The sequence below is a fragment of the Rhinatrema bivittatum genome, chromosome 7 (genome assembly GCF_901001135.1).
Source record: "Rhinatrema bivittatum chromosome 7, aRhiBiv1.1, whole genome shotgun sequence".
Classification (NCBI taxonomy): Eukaryota; Metazoa; Chordata; class Amphibia; order Gymnophiona; family Rhinatrematidae; genus Rhinatrema; species Rhinatrema bivittatum.
Window position 1 is genome coordinate 185,993,027 of NC_042621.1, and position 21,265 is coordinate 186,014,291.

At 44.0% G+C, this 21,265-nt stretch overlaps 2 protein-coding genes across 3 annotated transcripts in view; one reads left to right on the plus strand and one right to left on the minus strand.

Moving 5' to 3' along the window:
- LRRC18 (leucine rich repeat containing 18) overlaps nucleotides 1-13,709 on the plus strand; it is a 34,826-nt gene extending 21,117 nt beyond the window's left edge. Inside the window, exon 3 of the mRNA XM_029609626.1 lies at nucleotides 12,834-13,709. Coding sequence (XP_029465486.1) covers nucleotides 12,838-13,602 — 765 coding nt within the window. The 5' untranslated portion in view covers nucleotides 12,834-12,837 and the 3' untranslated portion in view covers nucleotides 13,603-13,709. The remainder of the gene's footprint in view (nucleotides 1-12,833) is intronic.
- WDFY4 (WDFY family member 4) overlaps nucleotides 1-21,265 on the minus strand; it is a 746,928-nt gene that overhangs the window by 177,308 nt on the left and 548,355 nt on the right. The gene's annotated exons all lie outside the window — the stretch shown is intronic.

Genomic DNA, 21,265 nt, shown 5'->3' on the forward strand with positions numbered 1-21,265 from the left:
TAAGATGATTTACCTGGGGTCCACCTGTCAAAGAAGGAGTACAGTGTCTTCCAGCACTGACTGGCAAATCTATTGAAGGGGGGCTTTAAACTAGGATCATTGGGGAAGGATGAACAAAGCCGTATGGTAAGTGAAAGTCCTCAGGTAAGTAAACTTTAAACACATATAGAAATGGGAAAAAGAGCAACATCTGGAAAGCAATGTACACTAATATTCATTAGAGATGTGAATTGAAACCGGAATCGGTTCCGGTTTCAGATTCGTGGACCATCGGGGCATTATTTTTCCCATGGTCCAATCGTTTGTTTTTTTTTTATCGGCTGCGCCGAGCTGATATCCCAAAAACACAGCCTGACCCTTTAAAATTAGTTCTTTAGTATCCCCTCACCCTCCGGACACCTCCAACCCCCCCCCCCCCCGCCTTTAAAAATGGCACGGGCCATCCAGTGCTCCTACCATGTGACAGGGACTGGCCAATAGCATGGATACCCTGTCACATGCTAAGGGCAAAGGGCCATCGGCGCCATTTTGTTTACTGGCAGCCGACGGCCCGAGAGCGGGAGAACGCTCCCGGGACCCCCACTGGACCACCAAGTACTTAAAATTTTGGGGGGGAGTTGGAGTGGTCCAGAGGGTGGGGAGATACTAAAGAACTAATTTTAAAGGGTCGGGCTGTGTTTTTGGGTTACTTTTAAGTGCCCTTTCTTCCCGCCCCCCCCCCCCATAATGATAAGAGAACCCACGAAATTAATCGTGGGGTTTCCTATCGCTATTGGGACACCCCCCCCGATATCTGACGAGACTGAAAATAGTGTCCGATATTTTCAATTGTCAGATAAACGATTCACATCCCTAATATTCATAGTATGGGAAATAAAAAAAGTCCCATTCTTGTCTTCACCACCTCTATCGGGATGACATTCCATCCATCTACCACCCTTTCTGTGAAGAAATATTTACTAATAAAAAACAATCAGAGCAGGAGTATCGAAGTGGTTCTTATACAGTAATGGTTTGTGCTTGAAAATAGTCAACCAATACATTGCAAGTCAAGTATATTTTTTTCTACAATTTTCACATAAAAATGTTTTGAGAGTTTGATATTGAATGCAACTCTGTTCATAATCTTTTTTGATTAATTACACAATAAAGATTGTGTGGAGTTATAGGTTGGTAGGCTGGAACTGGTAAATGATGTAAGTGAATGCTTCTGAATGACACAGTCTGTAGCCCGTAGTGGGCAAGAGTTACGATCCTGGAGGGAATGTGGACCCTTGGCCTGTGTTGGAATTGACACCACCTGGGAGGTAGGCCTGCCACAGGTTCCTAATGACAGGAGGCGAAGATGACGAAGACAGGGGCCGTCTGGAGCTTCACCAATACCAATCCCGTTCCCCGTGGGTTGAGCCTTTGGGTGCCGGGACCGGCTGGACTTAGGTGGACGCCTAGGATGACAGAAGGCAGCAGGAGATAAGGATCGCTGGTTCCTGGTTAGAAGGCCAGAAGAAGGTCCGAATGCCAGTCTGAGGTCAAGAGCCAGAGGGAGATCCGAAGCCAGTCCGAGGTCAAGAGCCAGAGGAAGATCCGATGCCAGTTCGAGGTCAAGAGCCAGAGGAAGAGCCGATGCCAGTCTGAGGTCAAGAGCCAGAGGGAGGTCCGAATGGAGGAAGACAACCAGGGAGGAGCAGGCAAGCAGGATTCGGGACAGGAAGGTGGGAGTGGAGAGCAGGAACAGGAAACAAGAAGCAAGAACCTAGAATGAAGACCAAAGCCAATGCTCGAGCAGCCAAACCTGTAGCCAAGTCGTCTGAGGAGGGTCTGGCCTCAGGTATAAGTAGTGCTGGGATCTGATGTCATCCGGGAGGACCAACGGCATTTTCACGCCGCGGGCCCTTTAAGAGTTCCCTGGAGGTGCGCCCGTGCACCTAAGGGGAAAGCTGGGGGCGGGCCGTGCCGGAAGCATAATCAGAGAAAATTATTTTTCACTCAATGCACAATAAAGCTCTGGAATTTGTTGCCAGAGGATGTGGTTAGTGCAGTTAGTGTAGCTGGGTTCAAAAAAGGTTTGGATAAGTTCTTGGAGGAGAAGTCCATTAGCTGCTATTAATCAAGTTTACTTAGGGAATAGCCACTGCTATTAATTGCATCAGTAGCATGGGATCTTCTTAGTGTTTGGGTAATTGCCAGGTTCTTGTGGCCTGGTTTGACCTCTGTTGGAAACAGGATGCTGGGCTTGATGGACCCTTGGTCTGACCCAGCATGGCAATTTCTTATGTTCTTATAAGAACTGAACACAGTACTCCAGGTAAGGTTTCACCAACAATCAGTGCAGGGACATTATCACCTCCGTTTTACTACCAGTTATGCCTCTCTCTATACAGCCCAGCATCTCTCTAGCCTTAGCCACCATCTTGTCACATTGTTTTGCTATATTCAGATTGTCAGACACTATCATCCCGGGAGAAAGAGTATAGAGGGAGAAATTCTAAGCATGTAAGAAGGGAAGTATCTTGGAGTGATCATATCAAATGATTGTAAGGTGGCCAAACAGGTGGATAAGGTGACTGCAAAAGTGAATAAGATGCTTAGGTAGATAGAAAGAGAGGGATGGCCAACAGAAAAGAGGTGATATGGCCCCTAGTATAGGTTCATGGTAAAACTTCATTCAGAATACTGTGTACAATTCTTCACTCTGTATCTTCAAAAGGATATAAACTGGTTGGAGTTGGTCCAGAGGCTGGTTACTAAAATGATCAATGGTCTTTGTTCTGAAGCATATTGAGACAGACTTAAAGATCTAAACGTATACCTAGAGAAAAGGTGGGTTAGGGTAGATATGATAGAACCTCCAAGGTTCCATGCAGAAGAGGTGTAAGCCTCCTTCAAAAGAAAGGAGGCTCTAGAATGAGGGTCTTGGGATGAAGGGGAAAGGGGAAAGACTCAGGAGTAATATAAGGAAATAATTCTTTACAAATAGGGTTGTGGATGCATGGAACAGCATGCAGGGGATTAGGACAATATTTGAATTCAAGAAAGTATATGGGATAACACAGAGGATCTCTGAGGGAGTAGTAGAGAGCATAAAGCTGAATAGTTGATGTGGATTGCAGTAGGGATGTGCACGCTAAGGGGCAGATTTTCAAAGGGTTACGCCCCTAACCCCGAAAACCTGTTCCTGCACGCAACAAGCCTATTTTGCATAGGCTCGGCGACGCGCGCAAGCCCCGGGATGCACGTATGTCCTGGGGCTTTGAAAAAGGGGCGGGAAGGGGGCGGGGCACCGGTCCGGGGGCGGTCCCGAGGCCTCCGGCACAGCGGCCGTGCCAGGGGATGGCGCACCGGCAGGCGGCCGGCGCGCACAAGTTAGAGACAGGCGTAAATCCTGAAATAAAGGTGGGGGGGAGTTAGGTAGGGCTGGGGGGTGGGTTAAATAGGGGAAGGGAGGGGAAGGTGGGGGGAGCGGAAGGAAAGTTCCCTCCAAGGCCGCTCCGATTTCAGAGTGGCCTCAGAGGGAATGGGGAAAGCCATCGGGGCTCCCCTAAGGCTCGGCACGCACAAGTGCGCTCGCATGTTATAAAATCGGGCGTAGATTTGTGCGCGCCGAGTTGCGCGCACAAATCTACGCCCGTGTGCATGTTAGAAAATCTGGCCCTAATTGTTTCATTTCGGGGGGGGGGGGGGGGGGGGGGTTGTTTGTTTTTTGTTGATTTTTTGATTATTTACATTTTCAGGATTTTAATTTTTTTGTTTTTGGAAAATAGTGCACATTATTTGGAAACAGTTCATCCTATTTGCAAACTGGTTGATTTTAAAAGCCCTACGCATGCCAAAGCTGGGAGATACGTGCGTGACTCTGTCCGGCTTGTACTGCACGGATTTTAAAAACTGCACGAGTACGCATGTATCTCCTGGTATGCGCATAAACATTTTTTTTTAACAAAAACAGGCAGAGCATGGTCAGGCTGGGACTGTAGCATGAAGTCTGAGCGTAAGTAGTTATGTGCACAAGTGCATGCCAGGGTCTCCTACTACATAACTTTACCTCTGCTATGGTCAGTATGTAAGTTATGTAACAAAAAAAATAAGTTAGACAGCAGAGTTTTAAGTGTCGGGCGTAATAGGGTGAAAGGGAGGCAAGTTAGCTAGATGGATTCGGAAATCCTCTCCTTTACTGGAGTGAACTGGGACTGAACTGGGGAAAAGGGCTATTATGTCAGTGCACATAGCTACTAAAATCACCCCACTTACACACGCGAGGTGGCATTTTAGCGCACATGGGTGTGTCAATATAAAATCATGCGCACATGTACGGGCATATAGCCAATTTTAGAACACACATTCTATGTTTTAAAATCAGCATGTCCAAAGAGCACCAGCAAATGCACGCAATTGTGCGCTTGCACGCCTGTCTTAAGATTTGCCTATAACAGTACACCCTATTTACTAATAGTGTGCCTTATTTACATATAGGATGGATTATTTTCTAATAATAAACCTTATTTGGTAATAGTGCATACTGGGGTAGATTTTAAAAGGTGCGCACAGGAGTAGATTTGTTTGCGCAACCCGGCACGAACAAATCTACTCCCAATTTTATAACATGCGTGTGCTGCCATGCGCATGCTATAAAATAGAGGGTCAGCGCACGCAAGGCTGCGCAAAATCGGCAGCCTGCACACGCCGAGCCGCGCAGCCATCCTCCGTTCCCTCCTAGGCCGCTCCGAAATCGGAGCGGCCTCGGACTGAACTTTCCTTCCGCCCCACCACCTTCCCCTCCCTTCCCCTATCTAACCCACCCCCCAGCCCTAACTAATTCCTCCCCACCTTTATTTTATAAGTTATGCCTGTCCGAGGCAGGTGTAACTTGCGCGCGCCGGCCAGCTGCCAGCACACCATGTTCTGGTCCGGGGACTGGTCCAGAGGCCGCAGCCCCGCCCCCGGAATGCCCCCCGATGACGCATTGGCCGCAACACGCCCCCGACACGCCCCCCAGGAAATTCCCGGGACTTACGCGCGTCCCAGGGTGTGCGCAGGGGGTGGAAGGGGCAGCTTTTCAGGGGTTACGCGCATATCTTACGCGCGTAAGCCTTTGAAAATCTGCCCCACTATTTTCAGAAAATGAAAAACTGACAAAATTTTTCATTTTGAAAAACATTTTTTGGTTTGTTTGAAAAAACCTAAAACAGAATCATTCATCTTGTTTTACGCTTTCATTTGAAATAAATGAACATCCCTAATGGGCAGATTAGAGAGGCTGTATGGTCTTTTTCTGTCATCATGTTTCTATGTTTGGATTTCAGCAAAGTTTTAGATATGATTCCACCTAGGAGGATCATAAATAAAATGAGCAGTCTGGAAGTGGGTCTCGAGGTGATGGAATGGATTAAAAATTGGTTGACTGACAGATGAAGTGAGTAGTAGTAAATGTAACCTACTCTCAGGAGAGAAGCAGCCCAGATTTGTCAATAGTCACCCATTATATCTGTGCCTAGGGTGACAAACATTTAGGGGCAGCAGGCTGGATAATATTTGCTGCCTTCAGCTCTGCTCAATCTCATTCAGCAGAGAACAGCCTTCTTCTACCTCCACAGGAGGTGGAGGGGAAAAAGCACCAAAAGTGCCTAGAGATGGCAATATCTTAAATCCGTCCCTGGAGAGATGAGTGATAAGTGGAGTGCCTTAATGACTGATTCTGGGGCCAGTTCTGTTCAATATCTTTCTGAGAGATATTGTGGAAGGGTCAGAAAGAAAAGTTTATCTGCAACAGAATGGAGATGCCTGAAGGGGTAGATCAAAGGAGAAATGATCTAAGAAAGCTTGGCAGCTAGGATTTAATGTCAAGAAGTGCAGTAATCCAAAGGAGTTGTATGAGATGGGGGGGAGGTGAAAGACTGATGTGCGCAGACCGAGAGAGCGACCTCGGGGTGATAGTATCTGATGATCTTAAAGAAGCAAGGCAATGTGACAAGGTGATGTTTAAAACCAGAGGAATGTTGGGCTGTATAGAGAGAGACATAACCAGCAGGAAAGAAAGATGGTGATAATGCTTCTAACCTGGCCTCATCTGGAGCATTCCTGGAGACTGTATTTCAATATGGATAGAGAGAGGATGGAAGCGGATTAGAGAAAGGCAATCAAAATGGTGTGGGGTGTGCATCAAAAGCCATATGAGATGAGAGTGAAAGTCCTAAAAATGTTTACCTTGGAGGACAACAGAGACAGAGGAGATATATTACAGACTTCTACATACCTGAAAGGTATTAATGAGGCACATGAATCAAACCTTTTCTAATGGAACGAAAGCTGTTTAACTAAGGGTCATGATATGAAACTCCATGGGGGTAAACTCAGGAATAATGTTAGGGTATATTTCTTCATGGAAAGAGTGGTGAAGGCATGGAGTGTCCTCCCTCAATAAGTAGTGAACCTGTAGATGTAGTGTACTTGGATTTTCAGAAGGCGTTTGACAAAGTCCCTCATGAGAGGCTTCTAAAAAAACTAAATAGTCATGGGATAAGAGGTGATGTCTTTTCTAGGATTGCAAACTGGTTAAAAGACAGGAAACAGAGTAGGATTAAATGGTCAGTTTTCTCAGTGGAAAAAGGTAAACAGTGGAGTGTCTCAGGGAGCTGTACTTGTACTGCTGCTTTTTAATATATTTATAAATAATCTGAAAAGGGGTATGATGAGTGGGGTGATCAAATTTGCAGATGACACAAAATTATTCAGAATAGTTAAATAACAAGTGGATTGTGATAAATTGCAGGAGGACCTTGTGGAACTGGAAAACTGGGCATTTAAATGGCAGATGAATTTTAATGTAGACAAATGCAAAGTGATGCATATAGAGAAAAATAACCAATGCTGTAGTTACACGATGTTAGGTTCCATATTAGGAGTTACTACCTAGGAAAAAGATCTAGGTGTCAGAATTGGATAATACATTGAAATTGTCAACTCAGTGTGCTGCGGTGGTCAAAAAATCAAACAGAATATTAGGAATTATTAAGAAGGGAATGGTGAATAAAACAAGGGCAGATTTTCAAGGATTTAGCACGTAGGGGGGTTACGCGGGCCGGGCATGTTTTCAAAAGGCCCGGTGGCGCACGTAAAGCCCCAGGACATATGTAAGTCCTGGGGCTTTAAAAAAGGGGCGGGAGGGGGCAGGGGCATGGCCAGAGGCCTCTGCCGGCGCACGCAACTTACTTCAGCCCCAGGGCTGAAGTAAGTTTTAAAACAAAAAAAAGAAAGCAACAAAGGTAGGGGAGAAAGGGCGGGGGAGGTAGGGGAAGGGAAGGGAAGGTGGGGTGGGGGTTAAGGAAGTTCCCTCTGAGGCCACTCTGATTTCAGAGCGGCCTGGGAGGGAACAGAGGAAGGCAGCGGGGCTCGGATAGGGCTCAGCGTGCGCAAGGTGCATAATTGTGCACCCCCTTGCGGGTGCCGACCCCGGATTTTATAACATGCGCGCACCTGCTATAAAATTGGGTGTACATGTGCGCACCGGGTAGCGCACGTACATATAGGCCACACGCGTATGTTTTAAAATCTGGCCCAAAATGTCATAATGCCTCTGTATCGTTCCATTGTAAGAATGCATCTTGAGTACTATGCGCAATTCTGGTTACCACATCTCAAAAAATATATAGTTGCACTGAAAAAGGGTGACCAAAATCCTAAAGGTCATGGAATGGCTCCCCTATGAGGAAAGGCTAAAGAGGTTAGGGCTGTTCATCTTGGAGAAGAGACAGCTAAAGGGAGTCTATGATAAAGGTCTATAAAATCATGAAAGGACTTGAACAGGTAAATATAAATTGGTTATTTACTCTTGCAGATAATACTAGGAGGTTTTCCATGCAGTTAGCAAGTAGCACATTTAAAACAAATTGTAAACATATTTTTTTCACTCAACACACAATTAAGCTCTGGAATTCTTTGCCAGAGGATGTGGTTAAGAAAGTTAGCGCAGCTGGATTTAAAAAAAAGGTGTGGATAAGTTCCTGGAAGAGAAGTCCAAAAACTGCTGCTAATCATGTTGAATTACGGAATAGCTACTGCTTATTACTGACATTAGTAGTATGGAATCTATTTAATATTTGGGAACTTGCCAGGTATTTTTCACCTGGTTTGGTCACTGCTGGAAACAGGATGCTGGGCTTGATGGACCGTCGGTCTAACCTAGTATGGCAACTTCTTATGTTCTTATGACATTCAAAGGAGCATGGCTAGAGGATGGAAATAAAGAAACGTGATAATGTATGGTAACTTTTGATGTAATATTTCTGCATGGGGCCAAGTTACACAGAACATGAGCTGCTATCCTTAACAGAAGGCATGGGAGTTACCAGAATGAGCAGTAATTACAACCCTAAACAAAAAGCACAGCAGTAATCTTCAAGTTCACCATTGAGCAGTGGTTACAACTCTGAACAGAAGGTGCGTGCTTAACCTTCATGGACCAGCAGTACTACCAACCCTAAACAAATTGCTGGGCAGACTGGATTGACCATTTTATCTTCTACCATTTACTATGTTTGTATATAACACAATTCAACAAAACATGGAATAAACACAATTGATTCTTCGATAGGATATGAGGGTAAAGCCTGAAATTTGTCAGTGCTGCAGTATAGCATTGGGATTAGGCAAATTAGATGGCCCATGTAGTCCTGATCTGCCATCAGTTTCTATATTTATATGCATTCTGGGAAAGCCAGCGCCTATCTGTTCTGTGGTTAAATTAAGGACTTCAGTTTTGAACGTTATTAACCCTGATTCCCAGCATTAAATTCACTGGACTGATATGAAGAAAAAATTCTTGGTCAGAAAAGAGATGGATATATTATTTTCATAATTTTGTGCTTCATCATGGAAATAAATTGAACTGCACTATCTGCAGTTTGAGCTCCTCTTCATCTGCTGCAGTATGATTAATGATTAGCCAGAGAGCCTGAAGGGCTTGTGGAAAAGTTGTTTAATGGAGACGTGAACAGTGTTGTATGAAAATCCATTGCGAGGCCACAGCATTCATTTATCAAAGCCTTGATCTGAGACTCCTTACAATTAAATTCTTTAGTCTGAGATGAGCTACAGATTATCCATCTGGAACCCCTCCTAACTTTAACACTCTGGAATCACTTCCTAAATTACTAAGGATTATCTTCCTTTCCTTTATCTAACATCTAATGATTAGTTAAGACTGGTTATTTCATCTTATAATGACAGCGATTGTGCTGGGAAATTCTGAGATGGGAATAAATGAATATTTAATAAAAGCGGAACTTTTTTCTCTATAATTTATTATTTTCTTGTATAACTGTAAAATGCCAGATTAGATTTTAATGTGCACATTAAGGGGTTGTTATTCAGGTAAGCACCCAGGAAGGTTTAAAATGGTAAAACTGGAATCGGCTTCTAATATAGCTGATAAAAAAAAACCTGTTGTACATAATGTTTTATTCCTATTATTAACGTTCCAATTGGTTTCTTTAAATGATAGAAAACAATTCTAATTTACAAACATCTCATGGACCTCGGCATTCATTTTTTAAATTTATTTTTATTTCACTGTATTGGCCCGGGATTTTCCTCCTGCTCCTCCGAGCTTTGTGCTTAGTTGCAGCTGGCCTCTGGAGCCTGGTATGCATACACCATGAGTCTGTGCAATATGTGTCGCTGCCGAGTCGTGGCTGGAAATCTCTTTTCCCTCGCGAGTCAGTATGCACTGCTTCTGTAGCCTCTCCAGCCCTGGCCAATCCATAGTCAGAAGTTAGAATTATAAATCAAATGTGGATCTCCTATATGGCAATGCACAGAGGGCCAACACTGACTTCCAACGTTCTAATCACCTACTTAAAAACAGAACTACACGTTTGTTTGTTTGTTTGTTTGTTTATTTTTTCTTATGCTGACTCGGATACAGCACATTATATGTAAAGTATATATTTTTTCTTTTTGTATTACTGACTTTCTAAGTCATTGCTAAAAGGATCCCCAGCATTTTATTTACCCTTGTATGCTGTTGCTGGTGAGATAAAGGTAATTAGTAAATCATTCAGAAAAAAAGAGAATTCACTCCTTATCTTCTATGAGGTTTAGAATGCAGAAGAGTAGTTGGTTTGTAATTATAATTTGTTTTCACTTCAGACAAAAGATATGTCACGATTTACAAGATTGCCAGCAAATTCATCATTCACCCCATGATGTTACTTAGATTTATGTCTAGTTTGGCACTACCAAAATGAAAAGGCGTGGCCTAAAATTCAAATACTGTCTAATAGGGATGTGAATCGTTTTAGGACGATTAAAATTATCTTCCGATAATTTTAATATTGTCTTAAACCGTTATGGAACACAATACAATAGAGATTCTAACGATTTATCGTTATAAATCGTTAGAATCATGAGCCGGCACACTAAAACCACCTAAAACCCACCCCCGACCCTTTAAATTAAATCCCCCACCCTCCCGAACCCCCCCCAAATGACTTAAATAACCTGCGGGTCCAGCGGCGGTCCGGAACGGCAGCGGTCCGGAACGGGCTCCTGCTACTGAATCTTGTTGTCTTCAGCCGGCGCCATTTTCCAAAATGGCGCCGAAAAATGGCGGCGGCCATAGACGAACACGATTGGACGGCAGGAGGTCCTTCCGGACCCCCGCTGGACTTTTGGCAAGTCTTGTGGGGGTCAGGAGGCCCCCCCCAAGCTGGCCAAAAGTTCCTGGAGGTCCAGCGGGGGTCAGGGAGCGATTTCCCGCCGCGAATCGTTTTCGTACGGAAAATGGCGCCGGCAGGAGATCGACTGCAGGAGGTCGTTCAGCGAGGCGCCGGAACCCTCGCTGAACGACCTCCTGCAGTCGATCTCCTGCCGGCGCCATTTTCCGTACGAAAACGATTCGCGGCGGGAAATCGCTCCCTGACCCCCGCTGGACCTCCAGGAACTTTTGGTCAGCTTGGGGGGGGCCTCCTGACCCCCACAAGACTTGCCAAAAGTCCAGCGGGGGTTAGGAAGGACCTCCTGCCGTCCAATCGTGTTCGTCTATGGCCGCCGCCATTTTTCGGCGCCATTTTGGAAAATGGCGCCGGCTGAAGACAACAAGATTCAGTAGCAGGAGCCCGTTCCGGACCACTGCCGTTCCGGACCGCCACTGGACCCGAAGGTTATTTAAGTCATTTGGGGGGGGGGGGATTTAATTTAAAGGGTCGGGGGTGGGTTTTAGGGGGTTTTAATGTGCCGGTTTTGCGATTTTACGTTTTTTCGATTTTTCACGATTTTTCACGATATTTTACCCCCCCAAACGGCAACAATACGATTCCCTCCCCCTCCCAGCCAAAATCGATCGTTAAGACGATCGAGGACACGATTCACATCTCTACTGTCTAATATAAAAGATAAAGCTTCTATTTTACGAGGAAAAACCAAGACATCCTGTGGTCAGATGACATCACAAATCAGTCATTGATAACTTTTGTAATTCACCAGAATATCAACTTGGTGCTTTATTATAAAGTGGATGGCAACAAACAATAAAAAAGAAATACATAAATCTCAAAGTAATCACTTCCTTTTGTAATTCACAACACCCTATCATTCTTTACAAATGGAATAGTTATCAAGGAGTTGCAATCAGACATGTGCAAAACACAGATCTTAGCAAAATCTGAGAAATCTTAATCAGATTTGAGGAAATCCAAAATAAATTCTGGGTAGATCAGACATCAGATTTTCACAAATCCACTATATATATTATTGCATATAATACTTTTTGGAGTGTATGATTTATATATAGTGTATAAGGTTATCCGCAGTATATAAGGTTATACACAGTCCCTTTATAAGTGTATAATTTGCAATGTTACATATTATGTTCTTCTGTTGTTTTCCATCAGGTACTGTTCCTTTTCTCCTCGTCCTGTTTTTCCCTCTCTTCTCTCACCCCTTCTCTCTTCCTATCTGCTCCTCCCACCCTGGTTTTTTGTATTTTCCTCCTTCGGTTATATTGTAAACTGGCATGATGTACCCACGAATGTCGATATATAAAAGCTAATAAATAAATAAATGCATACATATATTGCTAGCAACTGGCCCATCTCTTTAAAATTGATTTCACAACCAATGTGATGAGCATGAATTTACAGCAAGTTTGCCAAATTAGTTTATGAAACTCTTTTATAAATGTTTATACATCTTTAGTTGTAATTTACTCACAAACTTAACGTAGTGACAGATTGCTTATTGCCCTTCTATATTTCAGTCTATACATGATAACCGTCATTCAATATATTTTACACTCTTCATTTTTGTGACTCAACACAACCTTTTTGTTTATTCCATTTGATTCTAGGCCTGTATTTCACAGTTCATTTTCAAGATGTGACCCAGTTTCATCTGGAATTTCTACTTTAAATCAACTGCTCTCATAAATGTGCCCCCTAACAAGCTGAGAACAATATAATTAAGCACTGTACATTCAGTGGAACCTATTCTTTGAGGTGACATATCCATAAGTGAAACAAATAAGATTATCTATTATCAGACTGACCAAATCAAAATGTTAAATACATTTTTATTTTGACATATTTTTATAAAGGCCCAACAAAACCATCCAACAACTTTGTTGTATTGTGTTTCACATCTGTAATGTGTATAATCCATCATAAGAGTTTAACTTATGACTTTAATTGAATGTACAGCACCCACATTTGCTTAGATGAAATGCTAGCACATCACTTCAATATAACACCATCATCCCTTATTTATTTTCAGATATGCAAGAAGTGTTTTTAGTTAACTGCCTCCTTTTATCCTAATGTCTAAACTATATCTCTTTCATACAGGAAAATGGCAAAGGGAAAAAAAGGCCCGAAGGGCAAAAAGATCACTCTAAAGATCGCCAAAAACTCTATAAAAGTTACCATTGATGGCAAACGTCGCCTTGATTTGAGTAAGATGGGCATTGCAACTTTTCCAAAATGTATTCTTAGGATGCAAGATATAGATGAGCTGGATCTTAGCAGAAACATGATAAAGAAGATTCCTGACACCATTCAAAAATTCCAGAACCTACGCTGGCTAGATCTACACAGTAACCTAATCGATAAACTCCCAGAATCAATTGGGCAGCTCCAGAATCTGCTGTATCTCAATGTTGCCAACAACAAGCTGACCAATAAAGGCTTACCACAGGAGATCTCTACTCTTAAGAACCTGCGCATGCTGAATCTGGGACTGAATAACATAGAAAGTGTTCCAACTACCTATGGAGCCTTGAAGGAGCTAAAAGAAGTGGGCCTGTTTGACAACTATCTGACTTCCGTCCCTGTAAGCATTCAGAATCTCCCAAAACTGAAGAAGTTGAACACAAAGAGAAACCCATTCCCTCAGCCAGCAGAAGATGAAGTTCTTGACTCCATTAAACGCTTGGAAGCACTCTATTTGGTGAATGAAAAGGAACTGTGTGAACCCTGTCTGACAAAGTGTCAACAGCAGCGAGACAAGATGAACGACATCATTCGAGAACCAGCTGCTTGCAAAAGGAAGCCACTTTTTACTAATCTTATCACACCTAACTCCACGGCAAGAGAGAACCAAGCAGACTGGAGATGAAGAGAGGTTTTATCCTACATTGATGATGGAAGTTAGATATAGTTCACTCAGGATATTCATTCAGTTACTTTAACCCCAATGCTGATCCCATAAATGTTTTCAAGCTACATTGTTTTAAGATTTATTTTACTCTTCAGAGTTGGTTGACTTTTCAAAACCATAGGAGGTAATTTTCAAAAGGATTTACACAGATAAAACTGGGTTTTACATATGTAAATGGACTTTCCACACAATTGCTATGACATATTTTACTTTTACATGCATAACTCCTTTGAAAATTCACTCCACAGTTTTGAAAATAGTAGAAGAGGAATCAAATGTTTTTCAGTACACACTACTAAGGAACATGTCTTTTTTTATGCATCAAGCCTTGTAACTAAGCATAGTATATCTGAAAGGTCATTCTAAATAGAGAAATCCAGATACAGACTGACTTCCCTTCATGACAAGCCAAGCCATTAGTCTTCTAATTAATTTAAATTTAACACATACTACCTTTATGTCTTATATTCTAAGTTGCAAAATTCACCCTCCTATACAAGTACTAGATGACTTCCAGTTTGGAGAAATCTTTCAAATAATCCCAGAAATCTCCCATAGAAACAATGAACCAAATTTGTTTTGTAGGTAAATTCAACTTTTTCAGAGTTGGCATCTAATGAAGTAAGTCACACTGTAAGAATCAAAATACTACCATACTACTATATACAGTAGAATGGTTGCTCCATGACAATGTCACTTTTGCTCTGTGAGAACATTTTACAAATCTTAGAAGCTCTGTCATGCTTGGGGAAATTAAGTTGGATTCCTCTTGCTATCTAACAAAGTAAAACTAGATTGTGAAAGATTTAGTTTCTAATGAAGAACTGCTTAATGAGGTAGATATTCAAAGATAACTGTCTATGGGGTGGATTTATCAAAATGCGATAGCAAAAGGGGTGTGTTTTATGCTAATATAGCATTTATTGCAATTTGCGCTAATTACCTGTGCGAAGAGCTAAGTTAGCACAAATTGCGATACCATTTTCAGATTCTGTGATAAGTGCCAGACCTGTTGTATTTCCTTCATTCAACCACCAGGAGACCATTGTTAATGGTCCTAGACACTAGGGATGTGCAGAGCAAAATTTTATGTTCATATTTTTTATGTCCGAAAGGGGGTCCCACTTGCGGCCAATATGGACATAAAAAAAATCCAATGAGTTGGGTATATGTACATATGTGCAAAAAAAAAATTTAAACCCCCTCACCCTCCTTAATCCCCCCCCCAGACTTACCACAACTCCCTGGTGATCGAGCGAGGAGTGAGGACGTCATTTCTGCAATCCTTGGCGAGAAGCATGTGACGTCGGTGGCACGTCGAGTGACGCGGCGTCACGTGATTCCCGACGAGTTCGCGCCGGACGGCTCGTTCGGCCCAAAAAGAACTTTTGGCCAGCTTGGGGGGGCCTCCTGACCCCCTCAAGCTGGCCAAAAGTTCTTTTTGGGCCGAACGAGCCTCCTGGCCAGCTTGGGGGGGTCAGGAGGCCCCCCCAGCTTGGGGGGGCCTCCTGACCCCCCCAAGCTGGCCAAAAGTTCTTTTTGGGCCGAACGAGCCGTCCGGCGCGAACGAGCCGGGAATCACGTGACGCCGGCGTCACTCGACGTGCCGCCGACGTCACATGCTTCTCGCCAAGGATTGCAGAAATGGCGTCCTCACTCCTCGCTCCATCACCAGGGAGTTGTGGTAAGTCGGGGGGGGGGGGATTAAGGAGGGTGAGGGGGTTTATATTTTTATTTTGGCTCAACAATCGCCATTTCCCACATATCGAACATATCTATGTTCGATATGTGGGAAATCCGATCGTTTATGTCGAATCAATTTTTTAAGTAAAAAAAAAATATGAGTTGCGTTTTACTAATGTGGTCAATCCGAATGCACACCCCTACTAGACACATATATGAGAGAGAGAGAGAGAGAGAGAGAGAGAGAGAGAGAGAGAGGCCATAATTTCATGGCCCATAGGTAGGTATTTGTATCCCTATGGTAGGCCCACCTAGTAACTCGAGGTGGGGTTTAGGTAAGAGTGTAGGGGGTTAGGGGCCACTTTGACATTCTACGTGACACCTACGAACAGAACAGTGGTCTCTTGTGAAGATTTGATGGCCTTCGGAGTGAGGAAACTCACTCCAAGATGAGATTTGGGCAAGGTTCTCTCAACCTAGCTTGAGGGACTCTCTACCTGGGTAACATCAAGCTAGGTTGAGAGAACAGGCTCTGGACCTGTCAATTCACCTGAAATAGGACTTACGGCGTTACGGCTGTGCGATAGCTCTTCGCAGACAGGCTAACCCAGCCCACTCTCCGCCCCTAACTCCTCCTATTTTCTGAATTTGCATCGCACCTTACAATATGGTGCGATCGCATGCGTTAACGGGGCTTTTCGCATGCGATAAGCCCTTAACGCATGCGAAAACGCCTTATCACATTTTGATAAATGACCCCCCTATGTAAGTTAGCTGGATAAGACTTATCCAGTTAACTTACAAGGGATATTCAGCATGCTGAATATTTTATGGTGATATGGTGATATTTTATGGTGATAAGATGATATTCATCATGCTGCTGAATATCACCATAAAAATCACTAGATAGCTGGATAAGTCTTATTTGACTAATTTTAGACCTGCTATTGAACAGATCTAACTTATTCGGTTAACTTAACCTAATAAGTTTAAATATTGCTACTAATCCAGCTAAGTTAACTGGATAAGTGAGTCCTTCCTATAATGTCCATTTCTCACCCACAGCCAGATAAATACTTACCTGGATAAGTGGCAGCTGCTTATTATGGCCAGATATTCAGCTGTTGCCTCTTAGCCGGATAAGTCCTTACTTGGGATGGAAGTCAGATAGTCCTTACTTATCCGGCTAAGTGGTACTGAATAGTGACCTTAATGTTTATTGAATTGGCTATATCTGTATTTGTCCAGCCAACAACACAAACTAAAAACTAAGAATATACCTATGAGAGTAGTAGATAAAATGTACATATGTTATATCAGTCTTGTGTTTATGAAGGGGCATTTGCTAAATAGAAACTTCTAACTTCAATATATCTACCCTCATTATAATGAAGTTTGGCTCACCAAAAAGTAGAGTCAGAGGGTATGGTGGTGAAATTAAGAAGCTGCAATATATTGTAAGAATAAAGTCAAAGAGCATATTTTTGAAGACATAAGTCCTGATTTTGTTGAGACCTTGTTCCAAACATGGCATTTCCCATCGTTTTTTTTCCCAAATGACCTTGCAACAATTTATCTATAAAACATAGGTTAATGCACTTCAAATGGCATTATTCTATACAATGGGCCGGATTTTAAAACCTACATGCGTGGGGTACATTTGTGCGCATGTTATAAAATCCGGGGTCAGCGCGCGCAAGGGGGTGCACACTAGTGCACCTTGCGTGCGCCAAGCCCTAGGGGAGCCCCGATGGCTTTCCCGTTCCCTCCGCCCCCCCACCTTCCCCTATCTAACCCACCCCCCAGCCCTATCTAACCCCCCCCAAACTTTGTTTAATAAGTTGCGCCTGCCTCCGGGCTGGCATAGGTTGCACGCGCCGGCCAAGTGCCGGCGCGCAATTTCCCGGTATGGCCACTGTGCCGGAAGTCTCGGTCCCACCCCCGCCCCTTTCACAAAGCCCTGGGACATACGCGCATCCCAGGGCTTGTGCGCGTCACCGGGCCTAAGCAAAATAGGCTCGGCGTGAGCAGGAGCAGTTACACGCGTAAATCCTCAGGATTTACGTGCGTAATCCTTTGAAAATCTGGCCCAATATTTCTTGTAGGATGACGTTGTCTCATGATGTTAAATAGCCTTCATTTCTTCATTAAAACGTTTCTTTTATTTTAAAAAAATATGTATTTATACATAATTATCAATTAGGATTAACAACAACTTATTGGTCTATATATTTTGTTACTGTGGATACTTAGAGGTCTTCTTTGACATGCTAGACAGTGAATATTATCATAGACAGCTGCCCCTAATGATCTCTTTTTGTTTGAAAGCCAGAAAAGAAGGCAAGGAACCTTCAACAGGTTTATAGATAATGTGCAGGATATATTCAACTATATATTAGCCTTTCATATATGAGTCTGAAATGTAAATAAAATGTGTCTTGAAAAATAATGATTTTCTCTTCTCCTACCTCTGAAGTTACTATGGATCAATCTGAATATAGTGGAAAGATTTTCATCTCCCTTTTCTTTAATTACTTGTGGGAGGAGTCAAAGATGGCGACCTGAGCAGATGCACCGTGCTTCTGCTCCGGCATTTTTTCTCCTTCGAAGTAATTTCCTAAGGATACCAATGCCTCCAAAGCGTAAGGGAAAGCTTAGGACTTACTCTTCTGCCTCGGCGATCCCATCCGGACAGAGAACAATCGCGCAATGTGTTGCCAATTCAGGGTCGGCGGTGCTGAGTGGTCTGGCTGTTGGGTCACAGAGAGGAGAATGTGACCTGACCTCGGAAGAGGTTTCCCTCAGCCCATTGGATGACCGGCTTTCACCAGCTACACGAGCAACTTCGACGCTGCGACTACCTGAGAGCCCCGAAGTGTCAGCTCCCGAGGTGCAGTTTGAAGGGGCGACGTCATCGGGTGAGCAAGCGCGGACCTCCATGGCTCATGGAGAGAGCTCCTTTGGTGAAAACGAACTGGGAAGGAGAGAAGAATGCCAGAACCCTGGAGGTGAGACTCGGGGGCAAGGACTCCTTCCCCACACCATAGGAGACTTCACCTTGGAAACCCCAGAAGTAGTCACGTTAGACTGCTTATGGAATCTGTCATCTGCAATGGCAAAGTCAATAGCAGAATGCGCAACTAAAATTAATTCTGTTTCCTGTCAACTAGAAACACTGAATAATAACTTTGAAGGATATAAGCTGGACAATACTGAGAAAATTTCTAATTTGGAAACAGGATTAAAACAAGTTAAAGAAGTATAGACATCAATAATACAAGACTGTGGAATGATAAAGAGAAAAATTGAAAAAATAGAAAACACGCTAAGGCACTTAAACCTGAGATTTATTAATTGTCCTAGGGTCGTTGGAGAATTTCCTAAGATTACCATGAAGCGGTATTTTCATGAGATATTGGAGATTTCCCCTGATAAGACTCCACCCCTAGAAAAGGTTTATTTCTTGCCAGCACGAAGAAATCAACAAATACCAACAGTCCCAAATGTATTAGAAAATCTGACTGATTTTTTGGAATCTTCCACTTATGAGATTGTTGAAAAAGCAACATTATTGATTTCTTTTTTTAACGAAAATGATATGGGAGAAATAATGTATGCATATTTTAAAAAGATCAATGTACCTTTTATGGGATCTTGTTTTCGAATATTTCTGGATTTAACAAAAGAAACCCAACAAAAAAGGAAGAACTTTCTAGCCTTAAAACAGGAGGTGTTAGCAGTTGGGGCCTCTTTCATGCTTAGGTTCCCATGTAAATGTGTCCTTAAGCACGGGAGGGACAACTATATATTTTTCCAGCCTGAGCAGCTAAAAAGCTTTGTTGATGCTAAAAAGGTGGAACAGCAAATGGGTGGTAGTTAAAATAGTCCAGATAGATGTAACCTGATGTAAGGTCGCTATTTACTATTAATGTGTTGTTTTTCCTTATATTCTCCCTTGGTTTTGCAAGTACAGCCCCCCCCCCCCCCTTCCTTCTTGAGGTCTAATGAGGTGTAATTTGCCTGAAATATTTAATTTAAAGAATTTTTTTTTCTTCTTAAATTTTTTCTGTGATGTAATACACCATGTTTCTTTAACAAAGTTATGCTTTGTATATTTTTAAGTTAAAAACCTAATAAAGAGAAAATTAAAAAAAAAATTACTTGTATTCGGAAATGTTCTACTATGTTGCATATTTCTTTCTCATGTACGTGGCAATAAATAATAAGAATGAACTTTTGTAGATTATTTCTGAAACACCAGAAAGAATGATGCTAAACATAAAAGTCATCTGTTTAGCACCTAAGGATTCATGACAATAAATTAAATCTTTCTATAGGTCTCATTTCTGATATTACAGGATTTTCTGAACATTCTGATACATTTGCATCAGCAGCAAGTTCATAGGAACTTGCCCAAAGAGACAGTAGTAAATTTGTGCATATGTGAGGTATTCAGAAGACTTTCAGAAGAGAAGAGTCCAGAACCTGAATAAATCGAGACCTTAGGGGCGGATTTTAAATGCCCTGCGCGCCGGTGCGCCTATTTTGCATAGGCCGCCGGCGCGCGCAGAGCCCCGGAATGCGCGTAAGTCCCGGGGCTTCGTAAAAGGGGCAGGGAGGGGGCTTGTCGGGGGCGTTCCTGAAATGACGCGGCATTTCGGGGGCGTGGCGCGGCATTTTGGGGGCGGGCCCAGGGGCATGGCGCCGGCCCGGGGGCGTGGTCGAAGCCTCCGGACCAGCCCCTGGGTCGGGTGATGGCGCGCCAGCAGTCCGCTGGCCCGCGCAGATTTACATCTGCTTTTAGCAGGCATAAATCGTGCAACAGAGGTAAGGGGGGGTTTAGATAGGGCCGGGGGGGTGGGTTAGGTAGGGGAAGGGAGGGGAAGGTGGGGGGAGGGCGAAGGAACGTTCCCTCTGAGGCCGCTCCGAAATCAGCGGCCTCGGAGGGAACAGGCAGCGCGCGCTGGGCTCGGCGCGCACAGGTTGCACAAATGTGCACCCCCTTGCGTGCGCTGACCCCGGATTTTATAAGATACGCGCGGCTACGCACGTATCTTATAAAATCCAGCGTACTTTTGTTCTCGCCTGGTGCGCGAACAAAAGTACGCAATCGCGCAAATTTTTAAAATCTACCCCTTAGGGGCGGATTTTCAGAGCCCTGCTCGCGTAAATCCGCCCAAAACCGGGCGGATTTACGCGAGCAGGGCCCTGCGCGCCGGGAAGCCTATTTTACATAGGCCTCCCGGCGCGCGCAGAGCCCCGGGACTCGCGTAAGTCCCGGGGTTTTCGGAGTGGGCGTGTCGGGAGGCGTGTCGGGGGGCGGGGCCGGAGCGCGCGGCGTTGCGGGGGCGTGTCGGCAGCGTTTTGGGGGCGGGTACGGGGGCGTGGCTACGGCCCGGGGGCGTGGCCGCACCCTCCGTACCCGCCCCCAGGTCGCGGCCCGGCGCGCAGGAGGCCCGCTGGCGCGCGGGGATTTACGCCTCCCTCCGGGAGGCGTAAATCCCCCGACAAAGGTAGGATGGGGGTTTAGACAGGGCCGGGCGGGTGGGTTAGGTAGGGGAAGGGAGGGGAAGGTGAGGGGAGGGCAAAGGAAAGTTCCCTTCTAGGCCGCTCCGATTTCGGAGCGGCCTAGGAGGGAACGGGGGTAGGCTGCGCGGCTCGGCGCGCACAGGCTATACGAAATCGATAGCCTTGCGCGCGCCGATCCAGGATTTTAGCCGATACGCGCGACTACGCGCGTATCTACTAAAATCCAGCGTACTTTTGTTTGCGCCTGGAGCGCAAACAAAAGTAGGCTGTTCGCGCTCGTCTGAAAATCTACCCCTTAATGTTTATGTCATTTTTCTGTGCAGAGGCCAAAAATATAAAAAATTATTTTATAAGACATCAAAAAATGCATGCAAGTAATCCAACAGTTAAAATGAAATAAAAACATTTA